This window comes from Lepidochelys olivacea (assembly GCF_965140295.1).
Source record: "Lepidochelys olivacea isolate rLepOli2 genome assembly, chromosome: 4".
NCBI classification, from domain to species: domain Eukaryota; kingdom Metazoa; phylum Chordata; order Testudines; family Cheloniidae; genus Lepidochelys; species Lepidochelys olivacea.
Genome location: NC_140414.1, coordinates 16,770,578 through 16,793,153, shown reverse-complemented (window position 1 = coordinate 16,793,153; position 22,576 = coordinate 16,770,578). Strand labels below are relative to the sequence as shown.

General features: G+C 40.6%; 1 protein-coding gene across 2 annotated transcripts in view; it reads right to left on the bottom strand.

The window, feature by feature from the left end:
* G3BP2 (G3BP stress granule assembly factor 2) overlaps nucleotides 1-22,576 on the bottom strand; it is a 49,824-nt gene that overhangs the window by 7,805 nt on the left and 19,443 nt on the right. Inside the window, exons 3-9 of one of the 2 annotated variants that reach the window (XM_084626209.1) lie at nucleotides 18,240-18,321; nucleotides 12,394-12,567; nucleotides 11,148-11,238; nucleotides 8,774-8,876; nucleotides 7,103-7,283; nucleotides 6,015-6,113; nucleotides 823-925 (exon numbers count right to left, since the gene is read on the bottom strand). In XM_084626209.1, coding sequence (XP_084482335.1) covers nucleotides 823-925; nucleotides 6,015-6,113; nucleotides 7,103-7,283; nucleotides 8,774-8,876; nucleotides 11,148-11,238; nucleotides 12,394-12,567; nucleotides 18,240-18,321 — 833 coding nt within the window. The remainder of the gene's footprint in view (nucleotides 1-822; nucleotides 926-6,014; nucleotides 6,114-7,102; nucleotides 7,284-8,773; nucleotides 8,877-11,147; nucleotides 11,239-12,393; nucleotides 12,568-18,239; nucleotides 18,322-22,576) is intronic. The other variant, XM_084626210.1, reaches the window with a different exon arrangement.

The window sequence follows — 22,576 nt, the reverse complement described above, 5'->3', positions numbered from 1 at the left end:
TGACAGGTGTAAGTGAGGCAGCAAAAACTGAGCAGTATTTGAGACTTAACACCATCTCAAAGACTATATTATGCCCTGAGAAAAGCTACAATAGAATGAATGGCATGGCATTTGGCACATGACATGATGCGTGATCAAAAAGATTTTGTTCAGAAAGGAGAAGCACATTGTATATAATGGAAGGCATTTAAGTGCTCCCATTTGATCTGTTCAACATGAATTAGAGGACATTCAAAATTAAGAAACCATCAACTTTTAGCCTCAAGAGAACACAGTTTTAAACCGCATTAAGCAATCTGAGGAAGTTCCTTGCTGCACGATACGAGCAAATAACTCAGGAATGTTAAAAAAGGATTAGATAAAAGGAAGATTTGCAGTTAGAGGGATGACCCTCATGCTTCAGAGCAACTCAGGACGAAATAGGGCTCAGGAAAACATTTATTCAATGCAACTAGGGATGGAGGAATGAAGGATTTTCACTTTCCTAAAGGTCAGGTACAAGCCAACACTAGAAGCGGGATATCAAACAAGACAGATCAAAGGTCTGTTTGGTATAGGATTTCCTGTACCAACCAATCACAGGAATCAGAGTAACAGCCGTGTTAGTCTGTATTCGCAAAAAGAAAAGGAGTACTTGTGGCACCTTAGAGACTATCCAATTTATTTGAGCATAAGCTTTTGTGAGCTACAGCTTATGCTCAAATAAATTGGTTAGTCTCTAAGGTGCAACAAGTACTCCTTTTCTTTTTGCAATCACAGGAAGTGACCCTTTCGAATCCAAAGACAACAGATACATTGGTTCTCATCTTCGCACACGGTTACCTGGTCTTGGTCCCCTGGGTGGAAAACCCGGTCGCTCCCTTGGACGCTGTTCACGCACACGGGGTGGCTGAGACTGAGCTTCAGGTTTAGTTTCAACTCTTGGCTGAAACAAGAGAACGCACACTGCTAAACACCAGATACCATAGAAAAGCTGAGATAAAAGCAGTTTACAGATCACTCGCATGCATAGCAACAATTCTGGAAGATACAGGTCCACGGGAAGAGTGTTTAGGAATACAGGAAAGTTTTCTACAAGTTCCTCTGTACCAATCCAGGACTGCAGGGCTTGCCTTTCTCTGCCAGCAGGTAGAGAACACAAACCTCTCAGAATCAGGACTAAGAGCTCTCTTGCTAATCTTATTATGCCCAAGGGCATGGCTAGAGGGAATTGTCTACAACTGACCAGGCACAGAATTGAGACCCAAGTAGCTCCATAATTTTATGTAAGAGCAGGTGCCTAAAACCGGTACAAAGAAATATGCAGAAATCAAACTAAAAACAGAATTTCTGCAGCATTTCCCGTGCCACGCTTGGACTGCACAGACTAGCCCTAGATTAATACGTATGGAAGAAACAGAATTACAGTTAATGTCTGCCTGGAGGATTCTTCTTCCAGAATACACATCAACTACAGGTAACAGCCACATCGTAACAGGAGAAGAAAGCAAGTTCACAAATCTCTAAATACAGTCTTCTCCCATGAGGAGATCAAAGAGAAACTATCTTAAATAAATAGTCCTACAGTGCAGAAGTTAGACATCTTCCTTTTCTTTCTCTATGCCAAGCCTGTGCACGAGGGAGCACACACAAAAACTGTCCCACTATTCATAAAAACCTCACACCTTGAGCCATTAAACACAAGCTTCTGCATACAAAAACTGCCTTCAAAAAGGGGTAGGAAGCTACAGAACAAGGAAGTTAGGTGACTGAAAATTGACTCTTAGTTATAGAAATTGCTGCTATCCGCTACAAGCATTCAGTTCACTTGTACTAGCCAAAGAAATGCTACCGCCACAAAGACCACATTCCTATCACCAGGGTTTCAGAGATAAGCTTGCAGAACTAAAATCCAAAAGGGGTGTTTCACTGAAGGAATGGTCACAGGCACCATCGCATGCTCATGTGGATTCAACAGTTCAAAAGCAAGTGACAGTAAAGGAGAGATTCCCACCACTTTTCCTTTGGAAACAAACTACGGACACTAGTGACTTAACCCCAATATTTGTGCTCAGAGAAGATTTTCTGGGAAAGATTACCTATTAAGTGCCCAAATATTACACTGAAGACTAATGTCTCACCCTGCCTACCACTCAAGTGGCACCTTACCAGGCACTTCCTCTCCAATATTTTTAGACTGAGCATTTTAATTATGAGAATTAGAAAAAATAAATAAAACCTTGTCTGAGTGTAGCACTGGCATCTACTTCTGCAGCAGCACCTCTTGGGCCACAACAGCGCCACTGTGATATTTTATTGTCCTGAAGTTTTAATGTGTAAAAAGTTATAGAAATAAAAGCAGCTCATAGCACTACATGGCAGCTAGAAAGGCAATCGCAGATTTTTCTTTCCTGAACAGCAAGCTACCTTGCCCTCAAAGTTACTTGATTTCATTCTTTTCTTTTTTTTTTTTTTTGGGGGGGGGGGGTCCTCAAGAGAAACAGTCTATCTGCTCAATCATTCACCTCAGATGCCTACTTAACACAATAAGTAGTGTGTGTCTGTCCAAAGAAATAGAGGTTCCAGCCTTATTAGACACCAGTGTGTGGTTTATGAGAAGTAGGCCAGCAATACCAAACTATCCACGTTCTTCAGCGCAAGACATACCAACTGCCTCAATTTTGTACACACCTCAAAATTAAAGAGTCCAAGCTCGCAGGGCAACATTGGAGAGGGCATATGCTCCTGCAAACTAGCATCCTACCAAATTATGAGAGGGGATAGAGGCGCCCTTGGAACTGAGAACTGCTTGTTCCATCCACCAATCTCCCTCAGTCCTCGGTTTTCTGGAAAGAGCATGAACTACACTGGAAGCCACAGAAAAATATTTCTACAGCGTGCCAGAGAGAGAGGGGATACATCCCTCTCTCCTTGGAACTGTAAAATGATTAGCAAATAATTTGTTTCTGGTAATGCCCATGCAGCATACTCAGAAGCCTGCAGTTGTTTGAGCCTTTGGGCATCGACTCAAAAAAGATGAAATGCCTCCATTCTCCCAGAATCCACAAGAGAAGAAATGAGGACTAAACAGGACCTTCTTCTGCTATTGTGATAGTCATCTTGCTTGAATCCCAGAAGCAAAAAGAGCACAAGAAGCAAGCCCACAAGACTTATTTGCCCTCAAATGTTAACATTTCATGTGTCAAAGACAGACATGCCTCAAATTGGACCATATATATGGAAAACTGAATGGATCTGCTTTGGAAGACTTCTATCCCTTGAGGTTTAAGGTCTTTCACAGATGAGATGCCTGCCACACAGTTACCGCAAAAGGGAGATAATTTAGATGGGATACAGATAAGAATCTCAGCTTGCTACAACATTGTCTCCATGTTGACTTCTATGAAATCACTCACTTTGATTCTCACCAATAGACCACAGGAAAAATGAAGCCACCCCTAGGCCTAGACTTCTAATATTGATCCAAGATTCCCCATGGCCTTGTGGTTTTAAGATATCCACTGAGCCAGACAACAGATTATCCCTAAACCCAGAAGAACTAGACAGTTTTTCAGATTTACTCATCTGTTTAGAAAGAGATTAACTCTGCATCCTTAGAATACTCAGAAAAATCTCATCTACATATCCTGTTATATATGTCCTCAAGTGTAAGAAGTCCTATTCCAGTTTGAAAAGCTTTTAAGGCTTGGTTCTGGAGACATGAAGGCAACAACACTATCAGTCACCAAAAGAAGCACTGGTTTGAACTCATCGAAATTCCAAATTAAATACAAATTAGTGACTATTTAAGCCCTTTTCTTGGTAGGTAATCACTGCTTCAACTCAAATGGAAGGCCAGACTACATTTAAGGTCTTGTCTTCACTGCTCAGAAGAGATGTGTTTTTACCACACTAATGCATGGGAGCTATCCCATGGTAAAAACCACAATGAAGGCTTGGCAGTTCAGTTTCACTGCAAAGCAAACTAGGCACGGTCAACCACAGACAGGGTATAGTACCATGCCTTCAGTGTGGTTTTTACCTGGGGATGGCTCATGTGCATTAGTTACCCTGAGGTGAAGGGGGAATTAAACAAACAAAAAAAACCCCACACAACACAAAAATCACCTCCACATCTTCTCTTAGCAGTGAAAACATGACCTAGGTTACTCCCATATTCAGTGTTTATCTCTGAACACAAATAAGAAGGAAAGGGACACAAGTGCCTAGGTACTACAGGCTGAATATGACCAGCCCCATAGTAGTTAATGGTCACAAAAGTAATTAGTCTAAATCTAAAATGGTACTTACTAATTGCCACCTCTTTAAAGAGATATGGAGTCATAATAGGTACTTTACTTGAAAGTTAAGAGTTGGCAGATGAGAATCCTAGAGGAGTTGTCACCCCCCCCCACTCTCACTATCTTGTGGGGCTTGTAAAAAAAGGTCTAAGAACAATCCAAATGGAGGGCTACGCTTGCATAAACACAAGAGTAATTGTGATGTTGATAGCCTGAAATAAGATGGGGAAAAGGAAATGCTAATGCTTGAAAACACCCCCTAAAATAAAGTAATTGTCGTTCCCACCAATCCTCCAAGCACTGATTCTAAGCAGCACTTACAGGAGGCTGGAGAGATATTTTTCCATCTACTTCCCAAAAGAGATAATGGAGTTGAGACTCTAAAAACCTGCTTTGGTCCTATCTGAAAACGTCTGAGCAGACTTACTTGAACACAGAATCCCAATGAAAGGAAACGAAATATGACATGTCTTTCTTCTGCCATTGGCAAACTGTATATGGAAATACAGTGAAAGATGGAGGGGGGACAATGAAACTATATTTGATGGTCTGGCTTTTGTTGACATATGTAAAACAATACATCAAAGTGCTCAGAGTGCTCTCTAAACTGAAACTGAAGTGGCACAAGGAAGCAGTCTTTGGTTCTGTATAGGAACAAGCTCACTGTTCTGTGCAAACAAGAGTGGTCGTCTTGACTGCTTACTCTCCCCTCAGTGCAAGGCAGTTTAAAACTAACCAGGTTTTCCTAGCCATTACAAAGCACGAGTCCGATTTCCATGACAACCCTGTTAAGGAGAAGGCAGCACCACAAAAGCATTCCATGGGCAGCTAGTAGAAGGGCGATCCTAGCCAGTTTCCTCCTTGAGACCATAAAATGGAGAGAAAACAGGTGGTAGGAAGCACTGTAATAATGGTTTCTGAATTGTCCTACTGAAAATTGTGGCCTATTACAGTTTAGAAGTGAGCTCCCACAAGTGGCCTTAGGTAACTCATTAGGTTTCTATAGAACATTAACATTTTCAAAATTGCCTCCTTTATTTTAAATAAGTTTTTGGATATGTGGAGGACAAGAAATTCTCAGGGAAATTAAATTCTCTAGGAATTTCCCACTGACTAGGTATTTCCTCTGATCTTTGGTATCTGAATGACGTACACTACTACCCTGTCACAGAAAGTCTGGGAATTGGAAGAGACCACTGTGCTGGCAAGCAAAGGTGAACCCTCCCACCTCTCACAGTCATAAGTTGGTACAGGGTTCCATAGCAGTATAGTTAATCCATATAAATATAGAATTGAGAATTTTAATATTTCTTTTTGCAGAGAATCACCACCTCACTAGGAGAGGCTCTGTTCCTTTCTCAAAAGGAACAATTTCGTTTCCCAATGGCAGGGTAACTGGATTGGTAGTTCTGGCAATGAATGACCCCTATCGTACATACTACAATAAAATTACGGTTACATTTAACCTTATAAACAAACAATGTCAGAAAATTTAGAAGAGTCATTTCTTGATTACATGTGAACAGACTTAAACCTCTCGCCACCACCCAGAACTCTCACCTGTTAAGTGAATGTGCCTTTTAATTACTTTTTAATTGCGACATTAAGGTAAGTGCATTAACATTTAAGACAGAACTTGTGCAATTTACGTCATTACAATTTGATCTGTTAGTTTAAAGACTAAAGTAGTTGCAGAGGTAACGAGACAATCCAAGGAGTTCACAGATTGATTACCTGTGAGACTGGTGCTTTAACATGGGGTGGAATTCCAGAGGAAGAAACAGTACCACTAGGAGGCAGGTTTTTACTGGTCACTGAAGCCCAAGAGAAAGCCTGCAGAAATGCAACAAACCTAGGCTACTAATCATGGCAAACCACTGACATTCTTAGAGGGAAACTAGTCTGCTGAAAATATATTTTTGAGTCAAATCTAAGCTGTCAGTAATCATTGTACCAGGATTACAAATATAAACAAACAATGCCAGTAAGAGATAGATATTGAAGGGTTTGCAGTTTTAACTGTCCAATCTCTCTAACAGTGCAGAGCAAGTACTTGTACTCAGGTACACTACCTAACTGAACCCCCGTTCTCTGAATGCCCCCAAACCACCGCTTTCCAAAAGACAACAGTTGATAGACAAAACCGTAATGGCTACAGGGTAAGTTTTTGGTCCTAAATTTGTCTTCTGGAGAAAGAAAGAAAGAAAGAAAGTGGAAGTCAGAAGTTAAAGCTAAACAGGAAGAGAGACCAGGACCGACAGTGCTGAAGACCCATGCTGAAGTAAATGACCTCTACCTGGTTTCTGTTTCCTTCCCCCATATCCTTTCAAACTAAGTGGGTCTAACCATACCAGACGGCGCATGGTTTTTGGAAATACGGCATCCCGCCTAGAGGGAAACAGCTAAAACCCTCAGATTCATTTTTACAGCTACACTGCTAGTCATCCTGCAGGTGAAGAGGTAACTCCTTTAATTTAAAAGAAGGGCAGCGACTCCCACTTAAATTCATTTAGCTGTTTTACATCTAACTCTACATTTAAAAAGGTTTAAGCTCATAGCCACCCACCCACCCACCCACACACTTCACAAGCAGAGCACTACATTTAAACAGATCATTTGTACAGCCGTTCACATTAATCTTTTAAAAATCGTTTTGACAAGTGAACTTTTTTTAGTGTTGTGGTTCAGAGAGCAGGACACTGAAAAAAAAAATCTATCCATCTGGCACACGAGAAAGCAGTTCGCATTCAGCATAACACTGAGCAGTCAGTGTTTTGGATTATCGTCTTCATCCATGTCTACAAAGTTAAAGTTTAACTAACCTTTGGAGGTTCTTGTGGTAGAGAAACAAGTTCTACAGGAGGTGGGGATGGAGATTTTTCTTCTAGCTCTTCAAGATTCTTTTCTTCTACTTCAGATTTCAGCTCCTCTGTTTTTGTTTCAGATTCCAACTCTGGCTCAGGCTCATGAGACGATTCTTCCAAAGGCTCCTCCATTCCATTACTAGAATTAGAGGCATTTTGTTCAACGTAAAGTACAAGGCTCTTACGATAAAGCTTTGCTAACATGCAATGCGGATTTTTTTTTTTCCAAATAGGCTTTCAGCTTCCTACCATGACAGCCTGTACATGGACAGTATAGGCAGAGACTATTTTTGCCCCACCTTTAGTTGCACACAAAGCCATATTGTAGTTTTATTAAAATCAAGGTGAATTTTACCATTAGCTATAATGTGAATATTATCAAGCCCACATTATGCATGTATCACTTTCAGGGAATGAACTTGAAAAGCTGGAGAACTGCCACTTAAAAATGGCAAGAGGCATTTCTGACAAGATGAGAACCAGCAAACTAGGGCTGTGAATAGTGCCTGTGTTGACTGTACACATGCAAATTTATAGTTCCCATCTCATTTGAGAGTGTGTTGAAAAAAAGCTAGTTACCAAACGAAAACCTTACGCATAATTCTATTCTAGAGACAAAAAACCAGCATCTTATTTTTCTGCCTAGTGTAAAAGAGAAGTCCTCAAATAAATTTACTGTTTTCCACTCCCATTAGCTCTGTAAGAGCCAACAGTTGAGAAAGTGAAGTTTCCTTATTGAACAGGAACAGAATTGTTTGCTAAATTCCAGCCAGTTACACCTGTGCAAGCCCCCATGAAGACAGAAATATTTGCAAAGGTGGCACTAAGGGCCTAATTTAGTCTAAAGAAACATTTAAAATAGTCTTGTGGGTAAGGCAGTAGACTAGGCTCCGAGTTCAATTCTCAGCAGTGTCATGTTTCCCAACATAACCTTGGGCCAGTCACTTACAGCCAGATTTCCAGAAGAGAGATTCCTGTCACTTACGCAACCAAATAAAGGCATTTTCATAAATGCCCAGCCCTCAATGACACGCTTAGGGAGATTTTTCAAAAGAGCACAGCATCCAGCACCTGAGCTCTTCTGAGAAACCAGCCAGATATTTTGGTGCCTAAATCTGAAAATCTTGTGCTCAATCCTTTTGCCTGCCTGATTTATAAAGCAGGAATAATGCTTCTCTTCTTCCACCTTTTGTCTGTCTTATTTAAATTTTAAAATGGTTAGGAAAAGCACACACTTACTGTATATCTGTACAATGGGACACTGATTTCAGCGGGCCAGGCCTCCCGTGCTACCGTAATACATAGTAGATATTTGTGTAATAAAACGGTGGATTACAACTAAGGGAATGGCTTAAGGTGTCAACACATACTGATTGGGAATTTAATCTCTATTTATGTTCACATTTGTCTCTTCACACTTACAGACCAGAGATAAGACTAAAAATAATGAGTTACAATATCCCACAAACATACATATTTCATCTAAACAAAGTTCAGCACACACAGTTTCTGGCATATTAGGGCCATATGTGCATTAGTTTGGTAAAACAGATATTTTAGGGAATTAACTGTATTTAGGACTAAGCAGCCAAAGCGATTGTTTTCTACTGTTTAGCACAGACTTCTTACGTTACAGGGTGGCTTTCATAGTATGTACTGCTTGTATTCTCTTGCACTTGCTCAGGGGATGGCTGTCTTTCTTCCTGCTCCTCTTCAACCTCTTCTTCCGATTCTGACAGACAAAACAAGACTTGTGATCAATGTTCAAGGAAATGTCAAGCACTTTTTAGAGCACATTCAATTCTGCTCGCTGGAGAGAGTATAGATTCAACAAGTCGATATCATTTCCTTAGTGAAAATCAGTTTCCTGGCACAAAACAATGGACACAAACACAAAACCAAGATGTGTAATAAGGGAGCTAAAAGTCGTGCTTCACCACTGTAAGCAAGACATTTAACACAGAAAAGGGCAGGACACTTAAGCTCTCCAGGGATGCTTTTCACCTTTACATTTCCAAAGAGGAGACAACAGTGCTGCAATATCAGGCCGAGTGTTTTGTTTTACAACAAACACCTTTATATATGTGGGAGATTAAACAATTTACCTGCAAGTAACAGTACCAAGAAAAACAAACAACTCCTAATTCAGAAAAAGAGAACGACTGGTCGAGATGGACTTTCCAAACCACCTTATCCTTTGGGAACATTTTGTAAGTAGCATGAACCAGGGTTTGTCTACACACAAACTTGCACTGATTTCCAGGTTGGTTAGACTGGCGCAAAGCCCTGAGTGCACATTTTTATTTTGATTTAAGAGGTGGCTGATTTCAGTTGAGCTTAAGCCTGACCTTAATGGACTTAAACCTAAACCAGAACAAGTCTGATTTAAATAAAAATTAAAAAGGTCTATGCCTCCTTTTACAGCAATTTAGCTCAAAAATCAGATAAAAAACCTCATTTAAAAACTACAACTTCATATTCAGGCAAGCTCTAGGTATTTGGATTTCACTGGCACTCCTAGGTAATATTTTGCCACCAAAACTGCAGAAGGAAGGGGGGAAATAGTTTTTTCTACACCTTTCTCAATACAAGAGGGGAAGCAGATGGCTTCACACCCAACAGATCTCCAGACTGGCTGGGTTTCTTGGATGTCTTTGTCCACTATGACGCAGCCTTCAACTTGACCCTAAAGCTGGCAGCCAAGGAGGGTCCAAGAATGGATATATTTACACTCTCTAGTCCGGTCCAAGTTGCCTTCTAAGGCTCCTCAGAAAGAGAGGGAGAGAGCCAGCAGTCTTTCTAGACATGAGTAAAGGCTACACAGGTTGTGAATCTCCCTAAATAATGTTCACCATGCATCCATATAAAGCACAAAGTAGGTTTGTATGAAGTGGAAGTCTTGCCAAAGCAAGAGGCACACAAGTTGAACCTGGACTTCTCCAGTAGGTCACAGAATCAAAGCAATTAGCTACAAAAATGAGATGAGAAATGCTGTACCTCAATCAGCTACTGTGAATGAAATAAAACTACACATTTAACACTGACTATACCCATTAGTTGATCACTTGTTTAAAGTGATTTAAAAATTTGGCCAATGATGAGACAGGGAGCTCTGATCTGGCCTTTAACAGCTGGAAAGAGCTGAGAGTGCTCAAGGGGTACCACTATTTCTATAGATAGGCATGAAATATTTGGGTCCACAAAAGAGAAAGTGAGTGGCTCCAATGGTCACAGCATCGAGGTTAGCATGTGCTCTTGACACATGGCGCGTCTACTCTTAATTGCCCATTAAATTGGTAAGTGAGCAGAGGTGCTCATTCAGGAAACCATCCCTGCAAATCCCTGTTGGATATTATCAAACAGAAAATTCATACTTTGTGGAAGGCTGAACATTTAAATGAGTGGAGGACTGTCCTCTAGCACTCAAACATCTGATCCAGCTTCAGGGCTAAGGTCACAGTGCTGAGTAAAATGTACAATTAAACTTTGACTTGCTTAACTGACATGGCTTTTGACAAACAGGGTTAAAACAACAACTTTTAACTTCCAAACAACTTTTAACTTCCAAAGTTGAAGTGATACTTTAATTTCCAAGTTCACTGTTGCTCATTTCGTTTCCATTCTTAATTAAGCTTCTGCCAGATGTAAGAGTGTAACCATCAATACGTAAACTGTATCTATACTGGGTCCTACAAAAGACATTCTGCATATCACAGGAGCAAAATTATAACCCTAAGACTAAAAGAAAAGGAGTACTTGTGGCACCTTACAAACTAACAAATTTATTTGAGCATAAGCTTTTGTGAGTACATGAATACAGACTAACACGGCTGCTACTCTGAACCCTAAGACTCCAACTCTAACAAAAATTATGTACAATATATAGAAGAGAATATAAGAGCACTTATTTGTCTAGAGACATGTGAAACTCAAGAGGCTATTTGCCAAGGAAAATGAAGAGAAGTATAAATGAACCCAAGGCACACAGAAATTAAGTTCTCACCTTCATCAAGTTCAGCCTCAGAGTCTCCAAATACTTCATCTTCATAGCGGAATATATCGTTATGGACATAGAACTTATTTGGAACAGATCCCTATGGAAGTGAAAAGCATACACATTTATAAGTTACTTGAACAGATGGATGAGTGGTCTTTACTGCTGACTGACTAGATCCGTAAGCTTTGTAACATCACTCCTTACTTCAGATCCACGTTTCTAGTGCAGTTACCATCACAATACGAGCGCCAACTACATAAAGTTCAGTACTTTTAAGATAACCTTTGATGTCTACCCATCTCATTAACGCAGGTTTGTACGTGGCTATTTTTCTTAAGTACACAAATAACCAAATCCTATAGCTGCGACCAAAGTATCAGTCAAAAAACTTCAAGCATTAAGATAAATCCTGAGTGTTTATATTGACAGTAACACTATGCTTTTTAATTACTGAATATAAAAATTCATTTATTTCATGGATACTCATTTGTGAGACTTCTTTCCAAAAAAGCTATTTGACCTTTTGCCATTTTAAAATTGAGGCATTTATTTGTGCTTCTACTTAGAAAAAAAATGTACAAGTTAAAGGAGCTACTCAAAACAGGTAAGTTTTACACAGCAGCAGAGTTCAAAGAATCTAATAAAGGTTTGTAATAAAAAGGAATACAAGCATTGGGAATAGGAAACTATTCTTTTTTGTACTGCATTCTTTTATATAAGTATCATGTAAGTCATGACCTGTGTTGCTTAAACCAAATATCTGTGTTTGTCTATGGTGGCTTTGCATTACCCCAACACTACAGGAGGAGTTGAATAAGATTAAGTCAAGGGTGTCAAACTCATTTTGTGAAAGGGACAAATTACATTTAATTATGGTCTGTGGGCTAACTCTATAAAAGTCAAGGCCATATGAAGTACTACCTACAATCTAGTGGGCCAGATCCTACCGACAGGCCAGGTTTCTGTCACAGATTCAAAGACTTTAAGGTCAGAAGGGACCATCATGATCATCTACTGACCTCCTGCACATTGCAGGCCACAGAACCCACCCATCCACTCCTGTAACCTCTGGCTGAGTTACTGAAGTCCTCGAAATATGACTGATAGACTTCAAGTTACAGAGAATCCATCATTTACATGAGTTTAAACTTGCAAGTGAACTTTTGCCCCAGGCTGTAGAGGAAGGCAAAAAAACCCCAAGGTCTCAAGTCTTCATAAAGTTCAAGGCAATCACGTTCCAGTACATACTTACTTCTGGAGCCAGAACAAAGGTTTGCATAAACTTCCTCATTGGTTGCCCATTGTTAGACAGTTCCCCCATGACCTGCACGACTACACCGTCACTCAAGGTTGCATGTGCATCAACATGACGAATCTTAGTGTGACATTCACTGAACTGTAGGGACATCACCTTCTTATGAATCTCCTGGAAATAAAAATAAAGATCTAACTTTAAAACTAACTGTAACTAGAATTTAAACAGAGCTCATATGACAAATTATATTAATTATTTGATCCTGAGCTAACCACTCCCTTCCAACTCAAAAGGAGATAAGGGAACTTACTAAATGCTATTGGCTGAAACAGAGGCTACAGCTTAAAAAAAAAGCTATACCCACGTTCTCCAGCAGAGTTAGCTGTGAATCAAAAAGCTCTGGTAAAGCTCATTTTTACCTAATTTTCCAGCTAAGTTGCTAAAGGCAGTAGATAAGATTTTCACTTTCCAAGGCCAACCAGTGAGTCAAATGATTCATTTGTTTGAAGAAAAAAAGAAACCCCATCACTCTTCCAAGGTATTTGTACAAGTCCCATAACACAAGTATCTGAATACCGTAAATTCTACCCAGGACCCCCCGTGTACTATATGACATCTTTGTAATTACATAGTTCTCCTACCCAGGAGTGTGAAAGTACTAGACAAAAAAAAGAAAGTGACCACACACTGCCTCAGAACAGCACTCAGAGTTGGGATTGTCAAGTCAACCGACGTTCCCCCAGGAAGGTGGGAATGGGACGGGAGGGGGAGAGAGAGAGAGAGAGCGCGCGCTTATTTTCTCAGGTTTTACTTAAATGTTTAATAACCAAAATAGCATAGCCACAAAGCCTACGAGAAAATCTAGAACCTGACAAGACATTCCAGAAGCGTACAGAAACACTTGAGTCAATCCTGCATTAGCTCTTTGGCCAGCAGATACATACACAGACATTTTGTACTTAATATTTATAATTCGAATGTCAGCTAAACGTGGGTGATGTCAAAGTCCTGCATAATGGTGTATGTCTGAATTGCAGAGACCTAGCACACTGCTAAATACTTCCAGCAAAACACCAGTTCCCCTCCCAGAAATATATGTTTTCACTGAAGTCACTAACATACTTAATGCAATAACTATCCCTTTAGGAAAGCAAAACAGCAACACAACTTGCTACAGTTAATATTATAACAGATTTACAAAGACCAGCTGCAAAGAAGAATTAACTGTCAGTGTAATTTTTAGGATACCTACTTCACTTCCATAATTACACATCCAATAGCAAAGAACAGTCTAATTTTGAATTATTAGCAATATTAGGCTACCCCCTCTTAACATGGCTTAAAACTAATACAGCTGTGGGGATAGTTTCCAAAGATATGAAGTATGGGACTGATATGCCTCCATATAAATTTTGATAGCTCTGTCGTAGCATCCAGGTTTAGTATTATACATGCATGTCAATAGCTTGCTTGACCTATTCTTCTCACAAAGCTCTGTTGATTCTCAGTCCCTCAATCTCATTTTCCTTTCAATGATGGCATATATGCACACATTTTTAGAAACACCAGGGCAACACCTCACCTCTGTTGCACTTGTCCTTAGAGTTTCCCCTAACAGTCATTCTGTACAGCATGATTGCCAAATATGGCAGAGTTAGACACTGCCTGTGATGAACGGCATTCCATGGAGATAGTAATTTTATGGAGCAACTTTGCCCCAGGATAGCACGCTGCCCTTAAGGATTAGAAACTGTGGACTTAACTGAGCTCTTGATCCTCTCCCTGACTTCTCTGCTAACAATTTCGAACCCTGTAACATTAAGTATCAACAATCTCCAGTGACAGCCAATGGAGTCAAGACATTTAATAATTTACACTTTTCCTTATTACCAGTCCACTTGGCCATTCTTAAGGGATTTCAATCACACAGTAGAAGATGATATGGAAGATAACAGAAGGTTTGGCACTGCCTTCATCCTCCAAACTTTACATTGTAACTATTACTGATGATGAAAGTGGGTATACATTGCCAGTAAAAGCTACTATGCATGGCACCTGGCAAGGTGAGGCCCAGGGTCAGCAAGCCTAGGCCGTACTTCTGGAAATTCTTAACAGGCAGACTAGAACACAACATAATATCCCTCCCGTCTATAGCAATTGATGAATGCTTCACAAAGCAGAACAAACAATGATGTACCAACCTATGCAGTAACTCTATTCAGAGGAGAATTACTTCTGCACTGTCCGAAACTGTTAAACCTGGAGAGCAAGAGATCAGGCAGACTGAGGTGTGCAGGATGAAGCTACACATAAATACCCGGTTACTGACTGGTTGAACAAATTCTCCCCACCACCACCACCGCACCTGAAACTCACAGGTACACTGACAGCATTTTAAGACGATCACTGATAAAGTATGAAAGATCACATGAGCACATACTGTATCTGTAGCCAACAGGTGCAGCTGCAGTAGTGTTAATTAAGCACGAATGAAGACAATGCTAAATAGTTTCGAGAGTCCACAAGTCCTGGCCTCATTTACAATGACAATTTAAGAACTGTAGTTCATCACTGTAGCTGCTCCACCAGTGATATCAATGGTGAAGGGTGTAGTGGAGACAGGACTCTGGTGTTTTAACATCACCTGCCTCAAGAGATGCGATAATGGTACAAATGCCAGAGTCCTGTCTCCACTACACTCTTTACCGATGCATAGCCACCACCTGTATGGATGAAAGGATCTGACTAGCAGTGACCAGGAAGGGAAGAAGAAACTAGTGAGAAGCTAAGACTGGCTAAGAAAAGGAGAGGTGAAGGGGCAGGGAAGGCTGTTCAGAGCACTGTGGAGTATACCGGCCTCCTTCACAAGGCAATAGCACTAAAAACTGCTGCAGAAGGATGCTTTCAAGGGCTGCATCAGCTGATGCAAGCAAATCCTTCCAGTAGGGCCTCAGGAAGGTACAATCTGAGCACCAGAAAGCAGCCCACCAGAGCCTGTCCACAGAGGCCTTGCGGTACTTTGCCTAGGATGTGGTCACCACTCAAAAGAATCATGAAGGTTCTATGGGCAGGAGAGATCAGCAGAGAAGCAATGCCAGATGAAGGGCCTGATTCAGCAGGGAAGAGTTATTTTGACAACTCCTCCCCTCTGAAAAAGCACAAGGACGTTTGCTTGTGGATAAGTAGATCTCAAGTACTGAACAACTGTCCAAGGAATGCCACCTACCTCTACTCTGGCCTTGGGACAGATGTTAGAGTCAAATATCCTGGCTAGCAAGGAAAATCACTGACTGTCTTGGGAATAAAACTTGGGCACATTTCTTCTTGAGATATGAAATAGGAAGAGATTACACCACTGTGCAAGTCCCAACCTTCTAGGCTAAATAACAGCCACTTTCCATGACAGGACTGTTTGCATGCAGTTTAGACAAGGGGTAAAAAGTAGTCAACATGAGAGAGTAATGCAAAACAAATTATCTAGATGAAAATAATTACCTGTGATTAATCAGTTTTAATCACACTGTTAAACAGAATACCAATTTAAAATTATAAATATTTTGGATGTTATTCTACATTTTCAAAAATATTGATTTCAGTTACACAGAATACGAAGTGTACAATGCTCAATTTGTATTATTTGTTATAACTATCTTTTCTTTACACAGTGCAAATATTTGTAATAAAAAATAATTAGAGTTATCAATTAATTGCAGTTAACATGCAATTAAAAAAAAGTTAATTTGTCTTGAATTAAACGAACGTTAATCACGCCCAGGAGGCACCATGCTTGATGGGCACTGCTGCGTGCCCCCAGGGCAGGAGTGCCCCTTCTCCTGCTGCCCTGTTCCACTGCTGCTCCTGCCTCTTCTCCCTGCCACGTAGTCACCCCTAGCCACGCTGCTCCAGACCAGGAGCCTGCCTCCTGTCTGCTGCACAGAGTGGGGGCAGGGAGGGCTGATGTTGGGGTGTCTCCCTCCCTCAACCCATGTACCCGGTCACCACAGAGCTAGGGTTGGGGGACAGGGGAGACGTGAGTGCTGCCAACAGCACCTGCTGCTGGCTGAAAAAGCGTTCAGAGTCCTGAGTGCTTTGTTTAAAGAGACAGCCGTCCTCCATACACACACACCAAGAATATTTAAATAAATGGTATTCTATTATTGTTTATAGTGCGATTAATTGTGACTTTTTTTAATCTCGCAATTAATTTTTTTAATAGTTTGACAGCCCTAGTAAAAAGCAGGGTCTTACTTTAAGGACCCTGGTAGAAGACAGTGGGGAAGCCTAAGGATGGGTGCCTGAACATCAAAAGAGCTAGAGCACCCTCTCAAACCCATCTTGGAAGAAAGCCAGTATGGAGGGGATAGTGATTTTCTTCACAAGGATGACAGAATCTGCAGCAAAAGGTAAAAAGAAGCCACCCTCTAACAAGCACAAAAAGTTATTCTTCATGGAAACAGAGAAGGTCTGGTCAGAAATCGCTAGTTGTGAAAGGAGGGAGTTTGAGGGAGAGGGGAGAAGAATCTCTGGAATATACTTTCCCTGGTAATCACTGGCCGAACTTAGTGGAGAGGTGGTCGACAAACCAAGTACGTCTTTGCCACCCTAGGAATAAGGAAGTCTGAAAGCATAAAATCCTTTTGACTTTTTGCAGAACTGACCACACCAGGGGAAAAGAGGGAAAGCATAAACTATCTTCCCCATCAATGATCTGGAGAAAGCACCCTGAACCCAGGTATTGGGTACAATATCTGGGAACTGGGGCTCTGCCACTTGCTATGAAGAAGTCCATCAAGAGAGATGGGGATCAGGAAGGTACTTTGCTGAAGGGCTCCTGCAGAGGGTAGTGGTGAACCATTCCCCAAGACAGGAGTTTCTAGTGGAACCAGTCTGTTTGGGAGATCACACACATGTATGGCTTTGCAAGAACTCAGGTCTCTCTCTGCCCACGAAAGAAAATATGTGATTCCTTCTGGAATGATCGGTCTGGGTTCCCAACATGATTTTAAAAGACCACCGAGGCCACCTTGTCTGACTTGATTGGTATCTGGCGGGGAGGAGACTCAAGCCAGCCCGATGGTCCCGAGTGCCAAGATGTTGACGTGGAGCTTTCTCTGAAAGAGGACAGCGTTCCCTGAATGGATGAATCATTAATTAGAAACTCCTGTATGGAGGCTGGCATCCTTGATGAACAGGGAACCCCTTCATGGTGTGGGATTTGTCCAGCCACCGAATGAGAGGTTACTTACCTGGATGAGGCAGGAGAAGTTAGGCACTTCAAACCCTCCTCCCACAAAAACAGATTATAGCAGACACTGCTGGAGGGATCGGGAATAGAATCTGATTCAGAGATCCCAAGTCTGACAGAATAAGAGCTCCAAGCAAGGCCATCTGGGAGTGTGTCGGACAGCTCTTTTACCCATCAAATCAAGGTAACTGAATATCAGTCTACAGATCCCCAAAGCTTCCTGGAAGGCATGGGCTCAAACAAGCCAGTTTTCCAGGTAGGGAATTTTGTGAATCCCTAACCTCCCACATCAACATACCTGTGTGAAAGATGAAGATAGCTCACCCATTTACCTACAGTGGTAACAGCCACGTCCCAAAATGCATACGGTAAACAGAGGATTGGTAATAAAGGTCAGCCAAAACAATTCAGACAAGTATGGATTTAAGCTCATGCCATTATACAGTACATGAGAGAGAGAGGCGGTAGCTGATCTGTAATAGCTTGCCTATTGGACAAGAAAAGCATAATACAAGAAAAAACAAAACTGATTGGTTAAGACATTAGTATCATGGTTACTAGTCTTAAAATGAAGACTATAATTGATTTAGATACATACAGCTTGGCCATACACTGCTTCCTGGGGCTTCCCACTGGCATCCAGTCCACCATGGACATAAGAGGAATTCCTGCCATAAAACCTGCAAAAACATTGAAGCTTCAAGTTTAGGCTTCTGACAATAAAATAATCCAGTTTCAAAGTCAAAGACACCATGTGTTTAAGTCCAGTGTAGTAGTGTTAAGCATGTTCTTGGTTTTTTTGTTTGTTTTTAAATTCGTTTCTGTGGAAATGCTGCCATTTGTGCATTCAGCTGCTTCTATAACTCCTGAGCACTGGAGGAACAAGACCTACTTTCTAGACCCTCCATCTTATTTACAACGACTACTGTGGTTCTAATGAGCCCGACCATACTGGTTTTTGTTGTTGTTGTTTTTTAATAATTGTGGTTAGGTCCTATTCTCATTTGAGCTTGAAGTATGCCCAATTAGTGCATCTCAGTGATTGTGTTAGAGAGGGCCCAGTTAAGATTTCAGGCTATACGGGTAACACCTTTTATATCTATCCTTACTAGATCTTTATCACAACATGATATAAGTAGGTATTATCCTTCAAAGCTGCTGGGCAGGAAGAACCAATCTTTCATTGCTTCAGTCTGTACAAACAGGTTGGCCAAGTTAAATCTGCATTGAAACATTTGGTTGCAATTTTGCCCTTCAGCTTCCCCAGAAATGCATTGCAAAATTCAGAAACCTTGATAATGGAAGGTTTAAAGGACTCAATATTCCAAGCAGCTCAAAAAGATGTAGGCCGAGATCCAACCGAAAAACATGGCAGGGGAATAGAAGTCAACTGACCAAAAACCAAATCTGAGTATCCATTCAAGGGAGATGGACCAGTTTTAGTTCAATCACCTTGTTCTTCCCTAGTTATAACTGAAATACAAGAACTATTTCCACCCCAAGATAGAACTTAAATTTTATGTTCATTTGGGTCATTGAAATACAGAAAACTGGAGAAGTCAGTTAATGTTTCAGTTAACAATGTACTGCACAACCGTAACAGGATGTAATGTAATGTTTCCATTTTAGTTCTGCTTAACTCACCCGAATTGTACAGAACTGCTTAATTTTTTCTACAAATTAAACAAAAACCACTCAAATCAAATTCCAAATTAAGGTTGTTTGTACAATCTTAATTCCATTCCCTTCTGCATATGCATTCCAGTAGTCTTTAATTCCATGACCGCATAATTTATCAAATGCAATATACATTTCTTCTACAATTTTGTAGAGATATGTATCATCTTAATCATTTCAAACTTCACCGGTTTATGATCTTTCAGTTTCAGCAATTAGTCAGCACTGATTTACTCCAAATGCATACTTTAACAGTATTAATTTTGGAAGTTACATTGCTAACTGGACGAGTGAAAACTGAGTCTACATTAGCGAATGTGTGCGTTTTCCAGTGATAAGTATGTCACAATGGTGTATTTGCAAGAAGATATATTAACGGAATGCCATTGGATAGCAACGTAGCCACCGAAAGGGATACAGTAACTGAATTTCAATCCCCCTTATATATATTTTTAAACCAAATTAAATAGTGACAATCTACATATGGCACACCCAATATAAAAAGAGGATGGAAAGTTACAGAATTTAGCATTACATACCCTCCACCCACACTTCAAAACACTAACTTTCTTCTGCTGCGAGTTGGATTGGGTCAGTTTATTGCAGGACATAATTTACAAAGTTAATTTCAATTAGTCTTCCAAACATTGGAGCGTTTTATCCACCCAGGAGTTACTGCTGCACATTAGTTTTCATTTGAAAAAGTTATTAGAATTTTTGTTCACCGGTAAGAAATATGCTCCCCAGAGACACCCTAACCCACACTGTGTGCAAATTTCTGCTTTCCTACCAGCTTCAGACTTTAACCTAGAGGGGTCAGAAAGATGAGACTCAGAAATGTCAGCTTTAAAGAAGCATTTTTAACCTTGTGAACTGAAGACAGAATTTTCTTGATTCCTTTCCAGTAAATCTGTCACATTATTTTATATGGATTTGGACAAGAGACAGAGTATTATTCGCCATGCAAAACAGATTGAATCTTTGCATTAAGTATTGAGAGAAACACATCTTACCTATGAGTTGCTATTGCTGCTCCACTAGGTTAGCACTTTCCCCACTACTACTTTATGTTATTCTTCTATTATCCAGTATTTCTCACCGGCATACACCGAATACACTGATAAGACACTATTCATGCATATCTAAGGTTCAAGAAAAACTACCTGTTTTTCTGGAAATAATTATGCTGGATTTTCACTCCTGAAAATAATGCCACCAGTAAAATCACACAAAAAAAGTTCTTTAACGCTTAAGATTTGACCTTCTGAAGTAGCTGCAGACCAGTTCAAGGGCTGTACCTTAATAAATGTGCTCTAAAACTACATACTTTAGAAGCCTCAGAACACTCTAGTAAATTGTTTTCAGGAGTGAGAAATGAGCTATTCTAAATTTGAAATTAAGACAATAAAACTCTTACGTACTTAAAGATGAACAAAGGATGTACAATGGACACACAAGCACCTGCACAGCAGATTAGAGCACCTCATTATGCCGAACTCCCAATTCCAAGGGTAGCTACAGAGATGAGCTAATCATGCAAAACTTCCCAAGCAGATCTAAATTATAACCCTCCATTAACAAGTAGCTCAACCTCCTCATCAGGTGAAGTCATGGGAGATGTAAATTTCTTGTTCATGTGGAACTATGCAATTCCCCCAGATCCTGGCCTTGCAGTCCCCTGAACATGCTGAGTAAAGAGCCCACTAAGGGGCAGATCTGCTGATCATTCAGAGCTACTGATCCCATCCAAGATATGGCTTCCAACTATAAGTTACAGCTCCACCAGGGGAATAAATGTTTAGCTCCCACGTGCACAAATCTACAATTTCTATCCATAACAGATCACTAAAGCTTTGCTGGTGCTATAGCTTCTGAGGTTCATCTGGGATGAAACTCCCATTCAAACTACATAAGCAACAAAGCTATCTGGAGTAGCACTCCTAGATCCTGAAGAAGCTGGACTACTGGCTGAGTTTCTAAGAATGCCTACTGACAAGGATCTCTGGGGCTGCCCTGAAGCTTTTACTGGAAAGAAAAAAAGATTGTCAATGCTAGTTGTCAAACTCCTCTCTAGTCACTGTGGAACCATTACAATTCCTTCAGATGGATGTCAAACACGGTCAAGCCCTTAAAACACAAAAATGCTTCAAGGGGAACTCTGACAGACACTACTGTCCTCAACAAGAGGCCACATCCAAGTGTCCCAAGCTAAGAAAACCAGGTTAGCTTGTGGTTAGAGATCTCTACAATATCTTAAAGTGGTTCTGTTGCCCTGCAGAACCATGCCAGTTCAGAGCAACAGCTGAGGGGAGACAGTCCAGCATTTTCACCAAGTGCTCAAAGGTGCAATCTGTACTCAGAATACCACCTGTTGTAAGGGACACTAGCTGCTGAAAATCCTGGATCACTCCCAGGAGTTCATTAAGCCTGATGTGTTGGCAGTACCAGAAGGTCATTTAAAAAAATATGCAAGGAGGCTTATGACTAATTATCCTTGACACTCCAGTTTGTTAAGGGCCCTTCCTTGATACAGAATCCTCCATGTCAACAGCTCCTGCTGCCTGTCAACATGTAGTGGCATACAGGATAACCTGGAGAGCTGAGGAAGGGCTAGATCAAAAACTTGAAGACTCAGGCGCCAACTCCAGAAAAGTGTTGAACTGCAGATTATAAGACCAAAAATCAAAACTACTGAATCTTCTTTGCAAATGCTAAAGCAGCAACCAATAAGAACATGGACTGACTGGAGTTTGAATGAAGGACCCTAGTATCTTGCTTAAAGAGCAACATGTGGTCAGAGCTCGAGCTATATAGTTACATCTCTAGAGAGGGTAGCTTTCTGCAAGACTTTAAAAACTGACACCACCTACTAGCCCAAGGAGTAGGCCTAAGAGCCAAAGAGGAGATGTGACATCAAACCCTTGCCCTAAAAAAAACATGTCTTCTGGAACGTCAAGGGACAACTGTGCACAGTATTTAACTGGAATAGTGCAAATCAAATTTATAAGAAATAACTTGAAAAATGTAAACTTAACTACACTCTTGTTTTTGCTGTAACTTTTCATTTTCTGGTTTCACTCCACTTTCTTACCTACAAGAGATCATAGTGTATCTTTTCCCATCTTGTCTTCAGTTTATTTCCTCTCTTCTTTCTTTCCTTCTGCCACCTTACCCTTGGTCCTCTTGTTATACCTTTCGCCTCCCTTCTTCTTCTCCCAACTTCTGAATACCAATCTCTCTTCACTCACTCCCATCCAC